The 24,594-nt window shown below is 35.7% G+C and overlaps 1 protein-coding gene across 2 annotated transcripts in view; it reads right to left on the bottom strand.

The window, feature by feature from the left end:
- Window positions 1-174: 174 nt before the first annotated feature.
- LOC149081703 (uncharacterized) overlaps window positions 175-24,594 on the bottom strand; it is a 91,822-nt gene continuing 67,402 nt past the window's right edge. Inside the window, exons 2-4 of one of the 2 annotated variants that reach the window (XM_089237109.1) lie at window positions 8,515-8,712; window positions 3,134-3,297; window positions 175-2,348 (exon numbers count right to left, since the gene is read on the bottom strand). In XM_089237109.1, the coding sequence (XP_089093235.1) occupies window positions 1,722-2,348; window positions 3,134-3,297; window positions 8,515-8,712 (989 nt within the window). In that variant the 3' untranslated portion in view covers window positions 175-1,721. The remainder of the gene's footprint in view (window positions 2,349-3,133; window positions 3,298-8,514; window positions 8,713-24,594) is intronic. The other variant, XM_089237110.1, reaches the window with a different exon arrangement.

Here is a 24,594-nt window from a genome sequence, read left to right as displayed (position 1 = left end):
AAAAGTTCTCATTGTAACACTAAAAATTCACATTGTAATCAAACAATGACTCTTAAAATAATTAATTATTCTGATCATAGATTTAGGCACCAATCAATGATTGGAGCATCTAACATTTTTATCCAACTACAGCAATTAACCCCAAAACTGTCGGTAACCAGTTTTTTTTTTTTTGGTAAAGTCAAGAATACGACTACAACGTGACTCTATTCAGGTTCGTCTATAACCTTTTATGATTGGATTTCCCCACAAGAGCTAAAATATGCTGATACAGTCGACGCTCGATTTTACGAACTGATTCGTTTTTACAAATTAGTCCTCTGGTCCAAAACAATATGCTTCATAAATGCATTATTTCTTTGAATACTTTCCCCATTTACGAACTTCAGATTTCACGAACTACTTTTTGAAGTTCGTACGAGTTCGTAAAAACAAGCGTCGACAGTAACAAGGCAAAGGTGAGTATACCATCGAATTAGATCGCAGCAGTGATCACCAATACGCATCTCTAAGATGCATGATTCACGCATCAAAATTCAATTTTATTGCTCCAAATTCCATTGAGGAGTGAAAATACTCCTTCAGATTTTAGGTCATCTTTTCAATAGTTATTTCTCTGTTTTTCAAAAAAGAACAAAAAACCTCTTTTTACAAAAACTACCCCTTAAAATTTTGGAAAGGAGTGAAATTACTCTTCAAAATTATTTTTTGGATAACACTAGGTGGCCGTCATGGCCCCCACAAGGGCAGGGTCCTAGACCTAGGGCACGGGACGACTCTTAAGCATTTCTTGTTTTTTCACACTATAAATTCATTATAGAAGGGGACTTGGCCGCAGGAAGTTGGAAGCTATGGTGGCAGTATTCTTGACTGGACCAATCTTTGACAGTAAAAGGGCGAACATAACGAAACTAAGCATTTTATACCTCAAACAATTTTTATTCATTTGAAATTATTAGAAACAATTTGACTCTTTTATTCAAATAAAGTACAAAAAAAAGACAAAATAAAATGACAATTTAAGAAAATTCAAAGAAATAATTCTCGGGTTCCATCGGCTTAAATTTGATGCATTGATAGACGCTCATTTAAATAAAGAAAAAATCAGTAACTTCTCAGTTAGTCTCAAGGAAGAAGAATCTTTGGTCACGTTACAGGATCATCACTCCAAGGGCTATATTCGGGACCAGGCAGTTGGTTTACCGGCCTTGGACTAGTGATGATTGAATATAAGGTCAATGAAAATCAAGTCATTTAAATGGAAAAGTAAATAGAATTTTCTAGAAAAAAAAAAAAAAAATCAAAACATTTCATCATTGTCGAGCAGCTTATTTAACTATTCAATAATTCTCTGTGTGTGTGTATACATAGCCACAAATCTATATTTTCGGTTTATTTATTTATTTACCTATATTCCCCTCCCCAACAACAACATACAACTTGCACAAATACGAACACATAGACCAAGAAAGCGACATTTATAGACGTTTTCTATATATATATCACAGTGTCCATCACCCGCAAGCTCTTTTTTGAAAAAAAGAAAAAACTCCACGCCGTTTGTCCTGCCAGTGATTAGTAAATTGTACCTCTTTTTATAACGAACGCACTCTCACTTTTACAATATATATAATTTTTTTTTCTTTCTTTAATATATCGTGTCATTATCTACACTAAAAAAAAGATGAGTGGCGATGAGAGAGGGGGATCGATCACACAGCTCAAGACGAGGACGACATCGCCCCCGGTTGGTGGTAGTTTTGTTGCTGTTGCTGAAGTACCACGTCTTCGTACTTCGGCGGAGGATCGTCATCCTCTTCTTCGTCCTTGTTGTTGTCGGTGAAGAGATCTATGGAGCAGTGCCCGTTCCCCGGAGGCTGCCAGCCGTGCACCGTACACTCGTCGGCACCGCCGCGGTACGTCGGCGTTGGAGGGGGAAGCAGCAGCGTAGCCGAGGAGGAGGAGGTATGTTTGTTGACTAGGTCACCGCGGCTCCTGCCAGGGCCATGGTTCGCGGGGGAACGGGTCCTCCCGGAAGAAATAGAAGGCAGTTTGTGGACTTGAGGCAAGTGTCCCACGGCCACGAAGCTGCTGTTACTGCTGTTCCCTCCTCCGGGGCACACCCGCCCCGTATTGCACACTATTCTGTTCGGTGGAGGCCTGATGTACGTTTTGGGCACCTCACAAGTCCGTGAGTCCACACTACGGCATTCGGGTAAGTCCGGCCGGCACACAGAATGAGGGTATTCCAGCGCAAAGTCTCTCTGCACGGACAACATTTGGAGCTGATGCTCGTGTAGCAGCTCTTCTTTGCGGGCAGCCGCTTTCTGGGCTGGCGAGTATAATGCCTGTAAAATATAAGAAAAAAAAAACAAAAAAACATTCAGATGTGTTAAGCTGAAACGAGTCGATTTGTATGAATAGCATCTAAATGAGTCAATCAGCAATATTCTTAGCTGACCGTCGATTGGAACATTCAAAAACGTTTTTGCACTCGTACACGATATTTAAAATAATCATGAAAATTAAAAAAAAATTGAACTGACTTGAGGGCTGGTCATACATTTATGGAATATTTTTAATCAAACACACCATGTTATAACAGTCTTTTTGGTTTGAAAGATTATTATAGAAGCTCTTCTATTAAATTTCATAGTGTTATGTCCATTCTACGTAGGCTTCCTTAATGGTCAGCACCATTGTCCTCATTCCCTCCTAGAGAGGTCTCCTACAGTCTCACTCAAGCACTAAGGTCAGGGTCAAGTCATAGCAACCATTTTCATTGTTTTACGTCATAGATTTACAAAAGAAGAAAAGGATGCAACGGGTACCTGAGAAAAGTCCAACTTTTTAAGCAGCATACACCCTCGTCAGCATACTTAAAGTATTGTTTTCATTAAGTAAAATGTAAGAAATGGTTTGGAAAATGCTATATACCAGTGGTTCTCAACCTTTGGAAGCCCGCGGTTAGGTTGATTCATTTTTTGTGAATGGAAGATCGGTCATACACACGACTAATGGGCAACAAATGGAGAAAAATTGTGAATCGTTTGACTGATGTCAGGGCCCGGTACTGGGCCACTGTCCGGCGGTTGAGAAACACTGCTGTATACGATAATGATAAAAAGCTTACTCTGGTGACTGTAGACGCTTTCGGTTTGCGGGACGAGTTGTGTCTCCGCTGGTCCCCGCTCCAAGATCGTCCTCCCATTTTGTTATAGTGATTGATGACGCAAGTGATGAGTCCAAGCGTCAACACAAGAGCAACGGCAACAATACAGATTTGCACGCCAGAAACTATGATAGAAATATAAAAAAATCAATAGTGAAATAAACTAAAGAGTTCGACAAACAGCAAAATAGTACAGAATTCAGCTCACATAAGTTACTAGACATAATTACATACTAAAAACTAGTCCATGTGTTCATGATGAGCGTAAATACTTGTCCCCGAAACATCAATGCTCTCATACAATTTTCAAAACTAACTCGCTTATACTACTCTATAATTAGAATTCAAAGCATTGAGTGAGAAAGAGAATTTTTGTTTGTGGTACAATATCCACTCGGCGTTATCATATCGTAGAATGTAGAAGCGTGCAACTTTAGAGACAATTTTCTGGTGGAATAAGCACTCCGAGTGTGGCAATAAACCCTACCAGCATATTTCTCTACCAATAACTTCTAGGAAAATGTTTTCCTCGGAATTGATCCTCGAACTCATATCTTGATATTTCCATTCCGAAAAGAATGATGGAGGAGAGGAAAAAACATGCCAGAACAGTGAAAGTATAAGGGGGGGGGGTATTTTCATACACACACGGGTATATTTGAGAAGATTGAGACTGCAAAAGAGCACGGGGGCAAAACGATTTCCTTACAAGGTTTCTTCCTTCTCCAAATAATACACAGAGGAGAGAGAGAGAAAGAGACAGAGAGTGAGTGAGAGAGACAGAGAAAGACCTAAGCAATTGTGTCTGTGAGAGCACAAAGCGGTTCGTTCCGCTGATCGGTTAAAGAGCAGAAAAAGTCTTGCGAAATCGGCCCGTACTCGTACTACATAAAACGCGCATCGAGTTCAAGCACGTAGAAAACCCAGACAGGAACCCGGACATTGAAATGTGTTCGGAGGTGTGGCTCTAATATGTCTAGACGTATTACCAGAGTGGGGGGGGGGGCAGCTGGTAAAGAATAAGTAATTGTAATAAAAAAAGAATCAAATGGAGGAAGAGAAGGTTTTTCATACCGGGAAATCCTTTGAGAATAAGGAGAGAAATTTCTTTGGAAACAAAACATATCCACATTAAAACGGGGCGGGGGGGGGGGGGAAAGAGGAATACACAAAAACAAGCTTTTATCGATGCAACATTACGCAACACTTCCAAGTGTTTTCTTTTTGAGAAAACAACACGGGATAAATTCCGCGACGGAAACTCATGTTCCGTGGATTTCGAAACTTCGTCGTTTTAAAAAGATGAAGGTGGGTTGATCTTGCCTCTCCTTGTTTTCGTCAGGATTTTTCTTTTAGTGAAAATGACGGAAGTCGTTAATGATATTGCCATCATCTTTCTAATTGGTGTCTGTGCTTCTTGCTTTTCAATACCGGTCGTGATATTGGCGAAATATACCGAGAAAAAAATTTTGTTTTCAAAAAATCTTTTTTTCCTGCTTTGCTAACCGAAATGGTTTTAAGGTAGTGCTTACCAAACTTTTTTGAAGCGCGACTTCCTTTCGATAAGCATTTTCACTTCAAACCCTCTTTTCGACAAGGACTTTTCGTCGACCGCCCCCTTTTGACAAAAATGCCATCGGTGACCTCCCCAGGGTCCGAACTTTGGGGGGGGGGGGGCAAAGGAGGGCTGCAACTCTCCAGGAGGCAGAATTTTGGATGTGCTAAATTTTATTTAGATTGGAAGAAACACATCTTTATAAAATCATAGAACTTTACAGTGGGGGAAGGGGGGGGGGCCCACAAAGTCCTGTTTGCTCCCCACAAAAATCATAGTTACGGCCCTGGCTCCCCTTCCCCCCCCCCCCAGTATATGATATAATCTCAGTATATGATATCTATGTTAAATAGATGAGTTAAAGTTAGGGCTTGGTTTGATTTATTCTTATTCACATTGTGAAAAATTAAAATAAGAAATAAAGATATTTTTTTTTATTTTGGGAATTTTCTCGCAATCTCCCCCCCCCCCCCCCAACTCCTAGTTTATCAATGTCATTACCCCTCCAGAAGGATCACGACCCACACTTGTTAGGCACCACTGTTCTAAGAAATCACGCATATTTCCTTACTGAAAAACTTATTGAAATCTAATTAGGTACCAGTAGTTTACACGTAAATCAAGAGTGTGAGAGACTGCATGAAATTAGAAATAGTCATGTATGAGAAGATTAAAAATGAGTGTAGCCTGAATATTACAGACATTTACTTTTACAAATATTTTCGCCCACAAAATTCTCCCTCCCCCCTTTTTAACGATGTTATCTTTGGTAATACAAGGTGATTGATTCTCTGAATTCACGGGGTGAACTTTGAAGGGTGATAAAATCATATTAAAAAAGAGATATTTTTTTTCTACACCAAATGTACAGACGTATGTGATGAGTTTAAACACAAGTGAGGCATAAATTTTAAGACCACTCTTTCAATTAGCACCTACTCGATGACGGATTTCGTTGAATACACTGGAGAGACCAAGGACCGCCCGTTCCACCTGCATGGTTCATACTTTTTAAGAGTAAAAAAAAATTCAAGGATTTTTCAAGCACTTTTCCAGACAAACTTTAAAAATTCAAGGACAATTGAATGTTGTTGTTGAATTATTGAAATATTGTTGTTGATAAGAATTGTGATTTCTTCAAAAAATTATAATTAATTGGATTTTCTCTTAATTTTATGTTCAACATCTGCTTACTTTTAATTTCGAGTTTGAGAAATGTCAATTTACTAAAGATATATAATTTTAAAACAATTATATAGTTGTCATTTCAACTTATAGACAATATCAAGTTCTAAAAAACTCTTGCTTTAAAAAGAAAATATAACCATTGTATGCAAATCACATTCGAGCAGAAATCATTTTATGTTTGAAACAGTATTGTAATTTTCTTTTAAATAGAAAGAATCAGAAAGCATCTAGTCATATATGTAGGGTGACCATGTGGCCCATATTTCCGGGGACATTTCTGTAATTTTGGCCCTCCCGAGCTTTTCATAAAAATGTCCCGTTATTTCCTGTATTTTTAACAAAGCCAATTTGAATTTTTATTCTTCACTGAAATTATTATAATTATTTTCTTAATCCTATAAATTTTATTATAATAATATGACTTTAAATATGAATATTCATCTATATATATAAAATTGGTTTTCTGTCTGTCTGTGTGTGTGTATATGTTCTCTATATAAATCTACAATTTTAGATCTATCGTCACCAAATTTTGCATATATACGCAATGGGACCCAACTTGAACGATAGGCTACTTTAAAATTTCGTCAGAGCAGGACAAGTGCCCCAAATGGGCAAAAACGTGTCGGGCAACAATGGCTTTTGGGCCTCAACAATCACTTTCCGAACGTTTACTTTGGTTACCGTGGTTCCCTAGCAATGCGTTTAACACGTGTATATGCCTTTACAATGGTTTGTCATTTCTTCAACGCTTTCAGTATATGTATAATATTTATGGCTTTATAATGGTTTGCCACATTTCCAATACTCCCAGTAATGAGGTTTTTTGAATGACGTCATAATCATCATCAGCATCGCTCTGTGCGTCAGGAAAAGAGTGATCCTCATAGAAATCAGTGTTAAAATTGCCAATTTTAATGTAGAAATGCGGAAATTTGGTGGGGGTTTCCGTCATATCAGTAATTTTAAAAATTGTATTAAATACTCGATTTTTGAAATATTGAGTTCGCTTAGAGATATAAGAAGCCCAGGAGATTAAATAGGAAGTAATTAGCCCCGGACCTACTTTTTAGTTGGATATTCAAGCAATAACATTGATTTCAACTTTTTATTTATATCTTCTCAAGCATGAAAATTAATGTCTCCGTATTGAATTTTGATATTCAAACTGCATAAATTCATGTCGATTAGGATATTTTAAAATGAATTTTGGGCCCGTAAAAGTACATCGAAAACATTTCACAGCTTTAATTAAGCATTTTTGGAAGCTGAAACTGGCAGATGGATAACTTGAAGTTCGGGTGATGGGATCGAAATACTCAGCGCCCCTTAAAAAAGGGGAAAAAATATATTCATTTCTACGTTTCTTTAAATCTAGATTTCTTTATTTCATGAGTCGCGCAGAAAGTCGCCATATTGGTTAACTTAAACACGGTTTGTATGTCCCTCAAAGGAAGAGGGAGATATCGCATGATCCAAAAAGCCTCATTGAAGAAAACCCGGGCAACGCCGGGTATTATAGCTAGTCTCTTATATTTGTCATGCTAACGTTTCCCCCCATAGAATTGATTTAAATCTACTACTTCAATGCAATGGGGGTGTTTCAATAATTAGTAAATTTGCGTCATATTTTTAGCGTCATATTGGGTGTCCATCAGCGATTTTCCTATACTTTTATCGAGGAAATATGGTCAGACTACACATACGCAACTGACATTCAATAATTTAACATATTTGAAGCAATATCTTAAGCACAGTGGTTTGCTGCCAGATTTTAGGTAATATCTTTTCAAGCACAGAAATATCTCAGGTATGCGTCACCGTGCGTCCTGTTTTGAACATTATCTCGTAGTTCACCGTTTTTGCTCTACACATTTTCACCCCAGCGCAGTTTAGTGGGAATTCAATTTGGGGGGGGGGGGGGAGACAAAAATTGATGAAAAAAATTCATACAAAATTTTTTTTTTTTTTCAAGGACTGTTCGAACCTTACCCTGCGTTCAGTGGCGTTTTAAGGGTGGGGGCAACGGGAACGGCTAGTGGTTGCTAAATGGTACACTGGATTTTTTAAAGAATAAATACAAATATTAAATGAAAATTATAGAAAATGCATACACTATCTCACGAGCATTAACGCAGAGATTCCCAAACTGTGTGCCATGACATCGGTAAGGAGGTGCCGTAAATTACTTTTGTGATATAATTACATTGAACGTAGTGCTAGGGTTGCGATTCCCAATCAGCGTGTGTCCCAATTTAGAGTGCCGCTGAAATACCTCGAGACATTGTGCGATATGTGACATAACCGAATGTGCCGTGATTGTAAAAATTATTGTAATCCGTGAACTGTGGCATAGCTCGGAGCAGTTGCGGGAGTGGGGGGGGGGGTGTTCATTGTATCCACTGTGAGAGATCAAGGGGTTCTCGATCACCATTGTTTCAACTTCAAGCGCACTTGGGTAAGTTGAAATTGAAAAAAAAACTGCTCTACTTGATCAAGCAAGAAAGAAAAAAGTCTTTGATGAGTTTATGGAAATGGGCATGCTTTACGTGAGTTGATATTTAATTAAAGGTAAATCACAGATGTGTTAGTGACTTACTTTCTTCCATAAGATCGGAGTATGAGGGTTTAGCGAGAGGATTTGGGGGAGATTGCAGTAGAGAGACCGCTGCTGCTGCTGCTGGGGGTGGACAGTTCGTTTCGTCGCTGTGGTCGCCGCAGTCGGCGTGTCCGTCACACACTTGACTCCACCGGGGAAGGCAGCTAGCATCGTTATGGCAGCGGAATTTGCATGAACCTGCATTCAGGGGTTTAGAGGGAGGCGAAATAGAAAAAACAAAAACAAAATTAGTCAAGAAGTTGGGAGGATTAAAAAAAAAAAGAATTATAGCACAGTGGCGTAACATTTTACAAACAAAAAAAAAGTTCTCAAGTGTCGGCCGATTATCATATACGCTTCATCGCTTAACTGTATGACATTAGGCAGGAAGAAAATCGATGGAGACAGACAGAAATGTGCGTGTTGTAATAACTTATGTCTTGTTTTTCTTTTATAATCTCAACCAGCATGTCTTGCTGTGATGAATATTTCTTAAGCAAAGATGGGGTTTTGGCCATTGTTTCAAGTGGCAAGCAAGAAAACAAGAACACAGAGAACTTACACTCTGTCAAGGTACACCTAAAGCAAATTCAAGTATTCACGTCTATCTCAACATCTCTTAGACTTTTTTTTTCTTTCTCGACAATCCTCTAATCCCAGCAAGAATCAACTTGTAGTTTAGTTGGATGTTCTATTTTCCTAGCAAAATAAGTAACTAAATTCCATCGAGGAAAGGAAAAAAAGATGAGACATTGTTACAGAAGTTTTAGAAGGAAAAAAAGAAAAGAATTAAAAAAGTGTGAGATGTATTGAATGTTTGAGCAAGGTAGTCTATACACTTTTTTGAGAGAAAAAGAAACATGCGTCCGCGCTCTTACTGGATCACAAAAAGACAGTGGCGTAATTTATCATTTTCCAGACGAAAAAAAAGACTGATTTCTCGGGGTAGTGGAAAGAAATAAAATCCCCCCTTTCCTACACATCTTTTGTTTTCCTGAATGAAAAAAGAATTAACACAATGGCGTAAAATTTTACACGACAAAGAAAAAGTTCTCATGCGTCACTCGTCATATATGCTTCATCGGTTAATTGTTTAACATTAGTCAGGAAGAAAATCAATATAGACTGTCAGAAATGCGTGTTGTAATAATTTTGTCTTGTTTTATAATCTCAACCGCCATGTTTTTGCTGTGATGAATATTTCTTTAGCAAATATAATTTTGCTGGCCATATTTTCAAGTGCGTTCTGTCAAAATACATTTAAAGCAGTGTTTCCCAAAGTAAGCAATATCGCCCCGTGGTGGGCGATGGAATTGTCGAGGGGAGCAATGGAACAAAAAGTTTGGGAAACTATGATCTAAAGCAAGTTCAAATATTCATGTCTATCTCAACACACATCTCTGACTTTTTCCGTTCTTTTCCCCCAAATACTAATCCCACAGAGAATCAACTTGTATTCTAGTTGGATGTTCCATTTTCCTATCAAAAAATTGCTAAATTTCTTCGAGGAAACGAAACAAAATGAATAATTGTTACAAAATTTTTTAGAATAAAAGAAAAAAAAATAGAATAAAAGTGTTATAAACCGTGAGCTGCGTATTTAATATTTAAGCAAGGTGATCGAAAAAAAAAGGAACATAAGTCCCTGCTCTGATTGAATAACACAAAGATAGTGGCGTTACTTATCCTTCTTTTCCATACGGAAAAAAAAATAGACTAATATATCGGGGTAGTGGAGAAAGAATAAAAGCCCTCCCCCTGCTACGCATTTTTGTTCCTCAATGAAAAGAGAAAAAATTAACACAGTGTAAAATTTTACAAAAAAAAAGGTTCTTACGTGTCACTTATAATATATAGTTCAAAGCTTAAATGTATGACATAAGTCAGAAAGAAAAGCAATAGAGGCAGACAGAAATGCGTGTTGTAATAATTTGCATCTATTTTTTTTTTTAAAGGCCAACCGGAATGTCTTGCTGTAATATTTCTTACGCAATCATGGTATTTTTGGCCATTGTTTCAAGTGCACTTTGTCAAGATACATCTAAAGCAAATTCAAGTATTCAAGTCTATCTCAACATCTCTGACTTTTTATTTTCTTTCTCAAAAATCCTCTAACTAATCCCAACGAGAATCAACTTGTATTCTAGTTGAATGCTCCAGTTTACTAGCAAAAAAAAAAACTTAACCAAATTCCATCGAAGAAACAAAACAAGTTTTAGAAAAGAAGGAAAGAGTCGAAAAGAAAGAGTATGGTGTATTTAATATTTAAGCAAGGTGATCTTTTCACTTATTCGAAGAAAAAGAACTTACGTTACTGCTCTGATTGAATCACACAAAGACAGTGGTGTAATTTACCCTTCTTTTCCAGACGAAAAAAGACTGATTTCTCGAGGTAGTTGGAAAGAAAAATAAAAGCCCCCCCCCCTTTTACTACACATTTTTTTTTTTATAAATGGAAAAAGAAAGAATTAACATGGCATGAAATTAATGGCGCAAAATTTTCAACAAAAAAGTTCTCATGCGTCACTCGTCATGTATGCTTCATCGGTTAATTGTATGGCATAAGTCAGGAAGAAAATCAATATAGACAGACAGAAATGCGTGTTGTAATAATTTGTGTCTTTTTCTTTATCTAATCTAAACTGGCATGTCTTGCGGTGATGAATATTTCTTACGCAAACATTATTTTTTTGGCCATTGTTTCAAGTGTGCTCTGTCAAGATACATCTAACGCAAGTTCAAGAATTCGCGTCTATCTGAACATCTCTTTAACTTCTTTTTTGTTCTTTCTCCAAATAACTAATCCCACAGAGAATCAACTTGTATTCTAGTTATATGTTCCATTTTCGTAGCAAAAAAAAAAAAAAAAAAATTACTAAATTCCTTCGGGGAAATGAAACAAGATGAAACATTGTTACAAAAGTTTTAGAAGAAAAAAAAAAAGAAGAAAAGAGAAAAGTAAGGTGTATTTAATATTTAAGCAAGGTGATCTTTTGGCTTATTCGGGAAGGGGGGAGGGAAGAACATACCTCTCTGCTCTGATTGTATCACACAAAGACAGTAGCATAACTTATCCTTCTTTTCCAGACGGGAAAAAAAAACTGATTTCTCGAGGCAGTGGAGAAAGAATAAAAGCTCCTTTTCCTAAGCATTTTTTTTTTTAATTTTCTGAAGCGCAGGAAATGAATTCTCACGGATGACGAGACAAGGTTCTCCTGTAGAAAAGTAGCGTAAATGAAATGAAATGAAACTTCGTCTAGTACTCGTGCTCGTATATAAACCCTTCTTGCCTTTCCCAGCCACCACGACCACTGATTCCACGTGGACAAGAAACCGGAAATTAGAGTTTTCCCTTCTCTCTCTCTCTCTCTCCGAAGAAAAAACCCAAACTTTTCTTTAAAAAAATCATTATTAACAATTCTTTCAGGGGGAAAAAAATCTGTAAAAAAAACAGAGCTTTCAGTTTATGTGTGATGTAGTCAGTCATCCAGCTGAACAGTTTGCCCCCTAGACAGTTTTGGTGGAGGAAATGATGTCAAAGCGATTCTTTTTTTTTTTTGGACGAACATAAAGAACAAAAGATGGAAAAATAAAGAAAACTGTTATATGCAGATAAAAAAAAAGGAATAGAATAGAAATGAAAGTGTCTGGCGGGCATCAATTCAACTAGTCTACGACGTATTTATGTAGAAGCCCATTGCATATGTACACGCGGCCTTTGTCTGCGGTTACAGATGCATGAAAGTATAAAAAAAAACGCAGAAAAAAGCCATCCTCTCTCTCTCTGGACGCTGTTTGAACTCTTCTGAATCTCTTCCAGACAGTGTGTCCCCTCTTTTATTTTTTTAGCGTAAAGGATCTGAAATATGGATTTCTGCTGCCGTTCGGATATGAAAGAAATTATGAGTGTATAGGAGAAAAATTCTTTGAAAGGCCATTCATTATTCTAATAATTACGAAACTGTTTCGATTGTGGATTCAATAATTGCCTTTGTGCACGTATATTATTTTCCTCGTATGTCTCCATTACTTGAAATTATAAACTTATCATTCTCATTCTAAATCATCGAAATTGTAGAAAAGATTGATTTGAAGAAAAGATAATTGAGCATTATGTTTGATTGAGCATTATGTTTGATTGAGATGAAATGTATAATTAACGGAAATGTTTTAATGAGGGATGCTTTTTGAAAATTGCTCATCGTAGCATTGTTTGGAAAGCTATTGTTATTGGGATTAATTTATTAATTTTTTTGCGAAGGTATTGTTAATATGCTCTTGTCGAAAAATATCGATACCAGTTTTTTCAACATTGTTTGGAAAGATATTACAAGTTATTAAAGTCGTTACACATTACCAGAACTGATTTTTTTAAGCATTGATACGATTTGTCTTTCCAAGCGTTGTTACTAGGTTCTTCTTCCAAGCATTGTTACTAGGTGCTTCTTTCAAGCATTGTTTGAAAAGGTTTTGTTTATCAGGATTAGTTGTTGGAAAGGTTTTGTTGCTAGGTGCTTGTACAAAAATAATTTCCTATTGAGAAACAGAATGGGAGTCCTGTTCTGGTTCGGTGTATGCAAAAAAAAAAGGAGAAAGAAAGCTACGTAGAGATTGCCATAAATATTGTTACCGTATTGTTTATCAAAATGCCATTCCCCTTAAAGCATTGTTTGAAAATGCAGTGTTTTGTTATCGTGATTGATTGTTATAAAAGTATTGCGTGGTTTTTGTCAGAAATATATCGATACCATCTCACTTAAAGCATTGCTTGGCAATTTGTTAGCATTAATTTTCAAAAAAATATTGTTATTAAGTGGTTTTTCAAACGCATTGTTAGGAAGATATTTTTTTAAACAGGTACTTTTTTTTTCTAAAGCATTGTTCGAAAGGATATTGTTGTTGGCGTTGATTTTTAAAAAAGTTTAGTGATGAAATTTTTAAAAAAAAAATTGTTGTCAGCTTTTCTTTTCAAAAGTTTGCTATTTCAACCGGAAATGATTTTTTTTCTTTCAAAAAGTACTTTTACTCGGTGCATTTTTCTGAAAAACTACTGTTTACTAGATGATTTTTTTTCCTGAAATATTGTTACCGAGTACTTTTTTTGAAATCAAAAAGTTTCTCTTGTTTCTCAAAAAGTATTGTTACCAGGTGCCTTTTCTCTCTTAAAAAGTATTGTTATCAGGTGGAAGTAGTGTTACCTGATGCAAGTATTGTTACCAGGTGCCTTTTCTCTCTTAAAAAGTATTGTTATCAGGTGGAAGTAGTGTTACCTGATGCAAGTATTGTTACCAGGTGCAAGTATTGTTACCAGGTGCAAGTATTGTTACCAGGTGCAAGTAGTGTTACCGAGTGTTGTTATTTGGTATAAGCAGTGTTACCTCCTCCTAACCAAAACATGGCCCACCTCTGTCTCAACGAAGAGATATAACAAGTAGTGTTACGAAACACTGTTACCTTTACTTTCAAAGTATTGTTTGAACACTATCGTTATGAGTTGAGGGTTTCTATTTCCTATTTAGCATTAATATAGGGTGCTTTTTAATATTTCATCTTTAAAAAAGAAGTAAAGCTGTGACATAACTTAAAACATATTTCTCATGGTACTACAGTATTTGAAAAAAATTAAACCGAATTAAAGCTGTTGTTGATTTTTGCATACTTATTTTAATTTGTTAGCCAATGAAGTGAGTAGTTGAGAAAGAAAAATTGTTGACAAATATATGTATAATTTTCAGTTATAACAGTATAACCATTTTTACGGAAGAGTAGATGACTTTGCTTAATAATACTGAAAAAATTGTCAACGAATAAGGCAAATATCAGAAAATACTAAACAATTTCTAATGCACTTTGACGCTGGGGGGCATTGCACCCCCAGCGTCAAAGGTGGAGTTGACTGATCTAATGTATATATGTATATATGAGCTGACATCATCATCATCGTGCCCCCCTCGCAATAATGACCTTGCCCTCCTCCACCAGACTTGCAAGTCAATCTCCACCTATGATCACGCTGACCGAGTTTCTAACTTGGATTGAGTACCAAATCTTCAATCTCGGTTGCTTAGCGGAACGAAAAACAATATGTCTATTCAAGTCAAACGTAGTGGCAAGAATGAAGCGAGTATAATCGTATAATATAATTGAGTATAATCATTTTTTTTCTCAAAAAAACGTTTCAATGACATTCATAACTAGATTTCTTGTATTGATTTTTGATTGATTATTGAAATTTTTGTTGTGAAAAATTCTCATGTATTCACAACAAAAATTCATGGTGTAAATGCGCAATGCAATTTTTTTAAATGCCTATGGAAACATCTGATTAGAGAGAGAAAGAAAACAAATAACTGCTATATCTTTCGCCATGGGAATGCCCAAGAGTTTTCTTAGCACTTTGATGTTGTTAACAAGATCTTAAATGTGTGGCAACATTCTCGGATGATCAAGAGTAAAGTGTTCTTTTACTGCCAAGCAGCTCTACGTCCACACACATACATCACATTACACGCATTACAACTAATATTCTCCCAGAAACAACCACATAAAGCCATAAGTATTTAATAGACCGGAGAATAAGTGGAGGGAAAAAAGAATATACTACCATTTCCTGCGCCTGACTGCAGTTAAAGAGAGAAGGTTACGGTAATAACAGGAAAAGAGAAAAGATTGGAACATGCCAGAGAATATTTCTAGAGAGAGAGAGAGAGGGAGAGCGCTATTGCGTCCGACCTCGAAATTCGGAAGGTCTTTTTCCAAGAACAAAAAAAATCGTCTAGACGGGCCAACGTCTTTTTGCCAGATGACCGAACCGTCTGGCAAGGATAACGAGTTTTGCCGCGATAGTCCGGAAAAAGAAAAAATATATATCCACATATATCGATTCTTCCCTTATATACATATATTATTTTCAGAAAAAAATCGTAAATTGAATATCGTTATTGCCTTGAAGCACATTACTACCTTCTTGGGAAAAGGATCAGCTTAAGCCTGTTAAAGAAAACCTGCTTAAAAGTTTACGTGACTATGAAAAAAAAAAACCCACCATGTTCAATATGACACTGGAAATGCGGATATAAACATGCCTTTAAAAGCAAATTTTATATACGTATATATGTTACGGGTAAATGTGATATGGTTATTATGCATACTTTCCAATCGTCTTGGTAAGTTTGATAAATTTATCACTTTTACCGGTGAATACGCATGATACCCACAAGCGTCGTTGGTAAATTTGATAAATACTGAAAACACTATCACTTTTACCGGCGATGATATATAATAACAGTATCGTTGGTAAATTTGATGAATACTTCAAATTAACCTTAATATCTGTGATTATTAGAGCCCAGCTGTTCAGCCAAAATGCCATAAATTCTTTTTTCAGCCATAATGCCCTTTTCGTCATTGTTTCTAGTTTACGCGCAAATTTCGGAGCCCCTATTCTGTAGAACTTGGATATTTTGAGCGTTGAGAACAAAAGAATTGCTCTTTTTCAATGTTTCCAACTCTTAGTATTCATTAAATACAAATTGAACAGAGCCTCTCTCAGGGGTGTGTGACAGGCGTGGTCACAACGGAGTCTTAAAAGTGACAATTTCTTTTAGAGCTTATCAAGTTTTCCAACGACACTTGGGTACTATGCATATACGCCAGTACAAATTTTATAAATTTAAGGAAATTTACCAAACCTACCAAAACTCTCGCGATTATGCATAACAAACGGATTTATCACATTTACCGTAACATATATACATAAATTTTCTTAAGATTTCATAAAGCATTCATGCAACATTGAGCTTTTGCGATTCGATTCCCATAATATCTTGTTGAATACGTCGAAACAACTCATAATTGCTCAATTGCGTAAGAATTTTTCCCCCTCACTTCTGTTATTTGTTTTTGCCCCTAAAGCTTTTTTTCAAAGATCATAATACACGATATATTCAGTCACTATGTAATAAATTAAGCCCACAAGAAGGAAAACTTTCGACAGTTGTGTCATTTTCTTGAGTTTTCCTTGAATAAATGTTTGATTGTAGGAAGCGTTGCAGAAATAAAAAAAAAATAAAAAAGGTGGCGGAGGGCACGCGAGTTTCGTAGAGGTATGACATCACGTAAGGTGATGAGAACGAAAAGTCTGATATGTATTGTACAGCAAAGCTATACTGGTTCTCAAAATTCTAGAATTTTAAAATAAAATTCGAACTAGTGCTTTCAAATTTCTTTTTCTTTTCCTTATTGGTTCTACGAAAGAAGATGAGGAATGTGTATGCATGCACCAACTTGTTCTTTAGATATATCTATAACTTGGCTTATAGAAAGTTTTAAATAAGATTCTATGACCGTTGAGAATCGTGTGGTTATACATCTTACTTCCAGCAACGAACGCTGAGCCGTTCAACCCATGTTTTTCTTATTTTGGATTGCCTGTCTGATATTTCGAAATTTGATAGATATCGATTCTCGTAAATTGAGCTTCTCCATCATCGTTTATTTTTTCCAATCGGATTGCTGGGTCGAACAAAGATGGGCAATTCGGTCATAATAGTCAGTTAGTTACTCGCTTGCGAAAGATATGTCTATGTCAGCAGAAAAAATCCTCTCTCTCATTTAGTCAGCATTACGATCCACAAGGGGGAAAATAAAGTTTAAAACTGATGCATACAAATAATTCGTTGCGTTTGGTGTTCTTGCTTTGATTTCTAGACAGAAATCACTGATCCAAAATATATTGAACACCCCTGAGCACCCTGAATGTTCACAGCGCCCTTGTGAATGCGATTAGAATTTTTTTTATGTCTAAAATGCACCCATAAAGTATCGTTGCAAACTAGTTGGGAATTCATAGCCTTCTGTAGCTATTTTCGATTTTTTTTTCCCAAAAACATCTCGCGCTCTCCCGGTAAATTTCACGGCACCTTAGCGCGTGGCGGCATGCTGTTTGGAAATCATCCCTTTACGTAGATAGATTTGTAACGAAGATATTACGGAAAAAGACCAGAAACAAAATATTCCTCAATTTTTTAATAAAATAAAATAAATTTATAAAATACTAGGGCTGGTCCGATTAATCGATCAGTTTTTTATCGTAGTTAAAAATTTTAGTTTAGTTAATCAACTCGATCAATACGATCAAAATTCGATTAAAATTTTTATTAAATGTTTATAATTTTACTTGATTTATTTGACTAAACCGATTAAATGTCCTAAATTATGTTCCTAAACATAACATTTCAGATAAGTGACCGTATTTTAAAAATAATTGAATCAATATTTTCATCAAATTTTTCGACATGAGAAAATACAGGTCGATTCAACGGAAACTAGTGACGATTTCTAAAATGACTGATTAAAGAAAAGAAAAAAAGAACGACAAGGATCCAAGTTAAGAAATTCCAGGATATGACAAGCATGTTCAGCATATCGTTCCCCTCATGCCAGAGACACGAATGTAAAAATTTTCACTTTTAGGTTTATCAGCTGGTTGGATCACACTTATTTTGATAAGTTTTGCCAGAAACGCGAAAATGTGCATCCCCTATTGAAACATATTTTACAAAACATTTTAGGAGAACAACTTCCATAGTAACGTGGGTAAAATTCAAAAGTTGTTTTCTAAGTTCTAGAAGTTTGTACATTCCTGTTTCTGGCAAAGGGGGACAATATTAAAAAGCTTCAAGCGGACGGCCTTTATTTGTTAATCTATTTCTATATTTATTTACATCCATTTAGTGGATAGATGCGTAAAATGAGTAGAATATGTTTTTATAGCAGCAATTAAAATTACATAGTTACCGACTTTACTTTTGCTATGAATGAATAGCATTTTAAAGCATTCGATTAAAATTCGATTACTCGGTCGATTAATCGATTAATTTTTTTTGATTAACCAGTTAGAAATTTTAATCGATTCCCAGCCCTAAAAAATAACCAAGGTCCCATATCCTAGAGTAGAACCCACTAGGCCGGGATCTTTGCAGAATCCTCAGGACAAGATTGCTCTTGTCATGTCCCCTCTAATATAAATTTATAGTATGAAAAAACAAAAAATATCATAATTCAAGCCGAGCCTATCTATAAATTTATGGTATAAAACGACAAAAAATATTTAGATTCGTCCCGGCTTCCTGGCCGGAGTACGGTCAGCTTCCCTCATGAGGGAGACATGGTAATGCCCGTGTGTGTGTATATAAGGGGTGTTTCCTTCAAAAGTAACTACCCTACTACTACACCAGACACATGCACCTCGTCCATATTCCTCTGCGGAACTTCTAACGAGTTGGTACATGTTGGAATGTGTGTGTACCGTATAGTGAACTTTCCGTGAAGTTTGTTTCTGTGTAATGCTGACATCGCAATCAATTTTTTTATATAAAAAAAACCGAGTTTTTTTTCTCAACTCATAGTGAGTGAAGTAAAGGAATAATTATAACGTTGTAGGCCTGTTGCGCTCTGCGGCGAGACTTTTTAATGGGAAGATCGGCTAGTATTTGCGCCTCGAAGTTGAGAACCGCCGAAAACAAACTTTAGCCGACCAGCACTGCGGCGACGGTGGGGTTTGAACCCGGTTCCTCGCGGTGCAAGTCCATCACTATGACCACTCGATCACCACTGTGGCAAAGCCCTAAGAAATCACGCATTTTTTCCATGGTTTATGTGAAAAGATGTAATTTTTTTCACATCTTTCTATCCAGTGGCTTGGGCGTTCTCGTTGCATCTCCTTGGAAAGTGAAAAGCATCGCCCCTTAAGCAAAAAATATACTCCAGAATTAGATTATTTCCCTAATCTGACCGCATTTGACATTTTCTTTTCCTGGATGAAGAATTTTTCCGACTGGGGATCATTGAGCCAGAGGAGAGAAAGCTGACACCTCTTAGATAGCTTATACGTAGTATTTAGTATATGATTTGTCCATTTACGTGACCAAATTTATCAAATTTTATTTACGGTTTATGAATGGAGGCTTATATTTGAGAAGTTTGAAAAGATTGGACATAAATTTAATGCGTTTTTTTTGTAATTATTATAACTAGAGCCCGGAAATTCAGGCAAAATGCCATAATGCCTTTTGATTTTGCCTATTTTAAAACTCTTTTTTTTTTTTTTTTTTTGTAAAAATACCTTTTCTGAAGTTTTTCTGAAGTAAATTCCTATTTTCAGATATTGTTTTATGTCTATTCGTTCATTTTACCGGTCATATTCCGCAGAATTTAGATTTTTTAGCATTGAGTATTCTTCAAAAGAATTTTTTCTTTCAACCCTTAGTATTAAGGGGCTCTTTCGGTTGTGTTAGTTACGTGTTTCGGCAACAAGTCTTTTCTTCGTTGTAGGTGATGGAATTGTGTGTGTGTGTGTGTGGGGGGGGGGGGATTTTTAAACTTCTCAAACATGTTATTTGAGCATCTAGTAATCACATGTAAATATTATGTGAATTTGATTCGGAAATCGAAAGAGCGATGAAAAATGTGTTGATTCGCCCTGCCAGAAAAAAATATGTTTTTATTAGCGTCCCTCTGCTGTTGACTTTTACATTAATTTCTGAAGCAATGAATATTATAGGAGCATATTTATCTCCTCTTTTCGGAAGACTACGTGTTTTTTATTATTACTATGATAAAATTATAATAGTTAAACTTAGAAATTGGATACAATTAAATATCGGTCAATATAATTTTTATTTTTATTTTGGCCAGTAAACAAATTTTGTTTCAATTTCGATTCTGTAAGAGAGCGCATGAATAAATTTAAGTTCAAATATAGTATAAATTTGAAATATTTTATATATATACTATATAAATATAAATGTATATAGTATATGCATATATATATAGTATAGGTATAAAATTTAAGTTCAAAATATAGTTTGGAATACTAATCTTATATTTTCATTTATTATTTTCCCCCCCTGCATTCCTGTCGAAGTATAGAATGGTCTCGGCTTCTGTCAAAACTTGTGCATATTTTGTATTTAGTAAGTCAATAAACATTTATATTTTCAGTTCTGTAAAAATAATAATAATAATAATAATAAAGAAAATTTTAGTTTGTGTTTTACGCCATCTATCTTCGACTTTGAATATTACTTTCTAATTCCACGCATATAAGTTCTTGGTAATATTTTTCTCATCCAATTCCAAAAAATCAATTTTTCAATAGTCTAGTTTTTTGTTTTCATTAATTATATATAGTTATAAAATAATCGGTTGCAATGTAATATTAGTTGATGCGATCTTCTGTTTTCATGAGTCGTAATGTTAAAAACAGGATAAAAAATTATTTGTTCTTTCTCAATCTGATGATGTAGGTGGTATTTTCGGATTAACGAGAAGCACTGATTTCTGCTAGGATGATTTTCCTAAAAGATTTCCCACTGCCTTTTTTTCGGCGTCATTGAATATGAAGGATGTCGCTTATAACGTTCCCACTGTACGTTTTTCCGTTTAGTGCGACTTATTTTCAACTAATACGCATCGAAATTTCCCGTTCAAAAAGTCTTCCCGCTTACAACGTTTTTTCACGATGGTTTTTTGAGAAACATTATCAGCTGTTGACTGCATTATTTGTCTCGAGAGTATCTTCCAGTTCGTTATTTATGAACTAATTCCGAATTGCAAATTTCTTGTACTATTTTCATTGGCATGGACTTTTTATTTGTACTATTTTTTGCTATATATTTTCCAAGTATTTTCCATACTTTCTTTTTTCTTCCATTTTCACGTCAATTATTAGAATCTATCATTGAAACAATAGATTCAGCGAGTGCAGTCAATTTTCGGAACCGTAATATCGTAGCTTTTAGTTACTTTTCCCTTTCTTCCATTAATTATAAATGCCTATTTTGGGCAGTTTAGTGCCTAAATTTCTGGGCTCTAATTATAACTTTTAAAATTTATCTAATTATATTAATTAACAATTATCATTATGCATAACCTCATGGATAATGCAGCAACAACAAAAAAAAAATTAACGTAATTTTTTGTAAGTTATTTATATTGATGGATAGAGAAGAAAAAAAAACTCAGCAAAAATCAAGGTATAAAATTGCTCTAAATTTAATTTTTGAAAAATCATAAAAATTATATTTATATTGAAGATGAGTTTTACAAAATAATGACACTCATTAAGCAGCTTAGTTCCTAAAAATGATTGTTATTTACAAAACTTTGTGAGAATATTACTTGAAAAATTCAATGTCAGTCAAAAATGGAGAGTGCAACGAGAAATGACGAAGACACTAAACCGTACGTGCACACCTCGTATACATTCCTCTGCGGTATTTCTAACGAATTGGTACATGCCGGTATGTGTGTTCTGTAAGACCCCTAAAACCTATTTATGTTTTCAGAGTTGTGCTTGTTTCAAGGTGCTGCCAGCTGTCTTTCATATTTTGAAGTGAAGATGGTAAATGCTTGAATTTCTATGTTCTGTATGTATGTGTGTCATGTTATATGTATGTCTACTCTCCGCGGAGGGACTTATTGAAGGAGACACTAGTGGATGTGGCTTAAAAAGATTGAAATACGCATTTATGTCTTATGGGTACAGGGTAACAAATTCGAAAAAAAAACACTTCACTTGAAAAAAGATAAAAAAATATATCGTCCTTTCGTATTCATACTTTTTTAGTTAAAGAAAAAATTCCGCTATTTTTGAAGGTAGTATGTTTATCAACTGTCGGATATTGTTCTCGTTTGTGTGCCCCGTAGGAATGAAATCTAGACATTCCAAAGTATGAGTGTGAACATGCTTCTTATTCGGTACGTCAAAATCTTTCTGAGATGAGAATGTATTAAAAAAAGGTTTGTTTCTCAACCGAGCGTGTTCTCTTATGGAGAGAGCTTCCTTCTTCCTCTTTTGCTCTCTTTCTTTCTTTTAGGGGGGGGAAGCACAAACACATCATTAAAAAAACACACCACAGCTTGTCGAAATATGCGAATTGCAATCCCAACATTGCCATAAATCTTTTTTTTTCTTATTATTTTACTTTGAGAGCGACGGCGATCGAACCTAATGAGGCCGATAGCTGCAGGAGCCATGGCCAAAAGCATTAATCCAAAAAGACATCTCGATGAAATATAACGAGTGAATGTAGTAGCAGTAAAAGCAGGCACCTGCTGGCGTGAAGGGAATAGAAGCAGCACGCGGAGAAGATGCATCGGTATTAAGTATAAGAAATGGATCTTATCACAGCAAGCATTCCGCAGACAACACCGTAGCTAAAATAGGTGAGGGAGAAGGAGTGTTGTATTCGCCACGAGTAAAAAACACATGCGCATATGAATAAGAACGGATTACATAGTTGCTAGGTTAGAGGAATCGATAGCCCATCTTCTATATACTAGCGTGTTTGAGAGGTGGAATACCCACGCATCCGATTTGGTTAAATTTGCATTTACTTATTCGTCGTAAAATGAAGATTACAGTAGTTTCGATTTCCGAAAAAACCTCTTATAAACAACGTATCACTGAATATAAACAAAAACGGTGACTGTACCATGAAGTGGTCGAAATTATCAACATCCACTTTTACTAAGTTCTCGTATTAGTCATTTTACACGGTGATCGGTGACGCATATTGTTAACAAAAAAAAACCACTGCAATGTTGACTCATCCATGGCACTTATCTATTCTGATTTCGCACGAGGGAATGGGAAAACTCGTAAAAAACTCGAAATAAATTGATTTCTTTCTTTTGTGCAAAAATAATAATAATAGTAGTAATATTAATTGGGAAATATGCGATCATAAACCATTGTGTGAAATTTTTCTTTTATTTTTCATATTTATCCATACTCACATCAAAAACATTGCTTTTACCTATTCCTGGCTGTTGGTGATACGACAAAATACAAATACAAATACAAAAACAACGCCACAACAGGCAAAATGCCCAACGGGGTGGCTGAGAGACTGAAAACTGAAAACGACAATTTCTTTAAATAATGGAGCAGTGAGCAACAATAGCTTTCTCTAGAGATTCCCAATTCAATCGGTAGTAAAGATTGCAGTAAAGAAAGAAAGTGAGCAACAATGACTTTTGAACATCGTTGGGAAGAACATGCAACATGAGAAAAAATAATTTTTGAACCAACTAGAAAACAATACAACAGTGAGCAACATTGTGTTTTTAACATTGTTGGATAAAGATTAAATAATGTTTTTTAACATCGTTGAGAAGCAGGTACACCGATTTTTCAACACCGTCGGAAAAAGATGCAACAATAATTTTTGATATCGTCGGAAAAGATGCGACAATGATTTTGTAACAAGAAGATGCGAGTGATTTTCCAACATTGAACAAAAATAATACTTGTTCTTGAAAGCTGCCGACATCAATGCTATTTTCAGCAAACAATGAATTTCTAATAGGACTTTTGTCTGTGAATTTTTACACTGTATAGAAACGATGTTTTCACAAAGTAGGTGATGAAGCACATGGGTGGTAGAATGCAGGGGCGTAGCCAGAAATTTCGTTCGGTGGGGGGGACCAAAGTGACAGAACAATGGATTTGGCCACCTTTTTCCCTTTTTTCGGTCATTTTCTCACATTTCGTGGGGGGGGGGGACCAGACCCCCAAGTCCCCCCCCCCTCGCTACGCCCTTGGTAGAATCCCCAGATGTAATATCGGATCCTATGAGTTGGCTTAGCCAGATGGGGGGGGGGGATTTTTTCTGAGAAGGGGGAGAAAAGGCGCCGAGTTTTTTGGAAACTGGTATAGAGTGTATGCATTTGAAATGCATATTAAGTGAAAATAATTGAATCAAAAATTTGTTTTTTTCTTCTATGAAAGTGGAATCAACGTGATCAGTATGATAGTGTCGAAAAGTATTTCGAAAACGTCACATGGTTTTTTTTTTTTAACTCTTTTTCATCCAGAAAATGTCGATTACTCGTGCTACTCACTTTTCCTTAAAATTGATTCAAAAATTTCACTGTTCTATTTCTAGCCAAATTTTGTTTTCCAAAGCAAATAATCCACGTGGCGTGTACGCATGCATTGTCAAATTTTTTCCCATTTGAAAACCGTTAGAGCAAGCAGTCAGACAGACAGACCTCTCGAGCTCACACAACAGA

The sequence above is a fragment of the Pholcus phalangioides genome, unplaced genomic scaffold, assembly GCF_987345545.1.
Source record: "Pholcus phalangioides strain wild (caught in Gottingen) unplaced genomic scaffold, Ppha-v1.0 ptg000009l_1, whole genome shotgun sequence".
Lineage (NCBI taxonomy): Eukaryota > Metazoa > Arthropoda > Arachnida > Araneae > Pholcidae > Pholcus > Pholcus phalangioides.
Note: the sequence above shows the minus strand (reverse complement) of the source record. Positions and strands in the feature narration are given on the sequence as shown.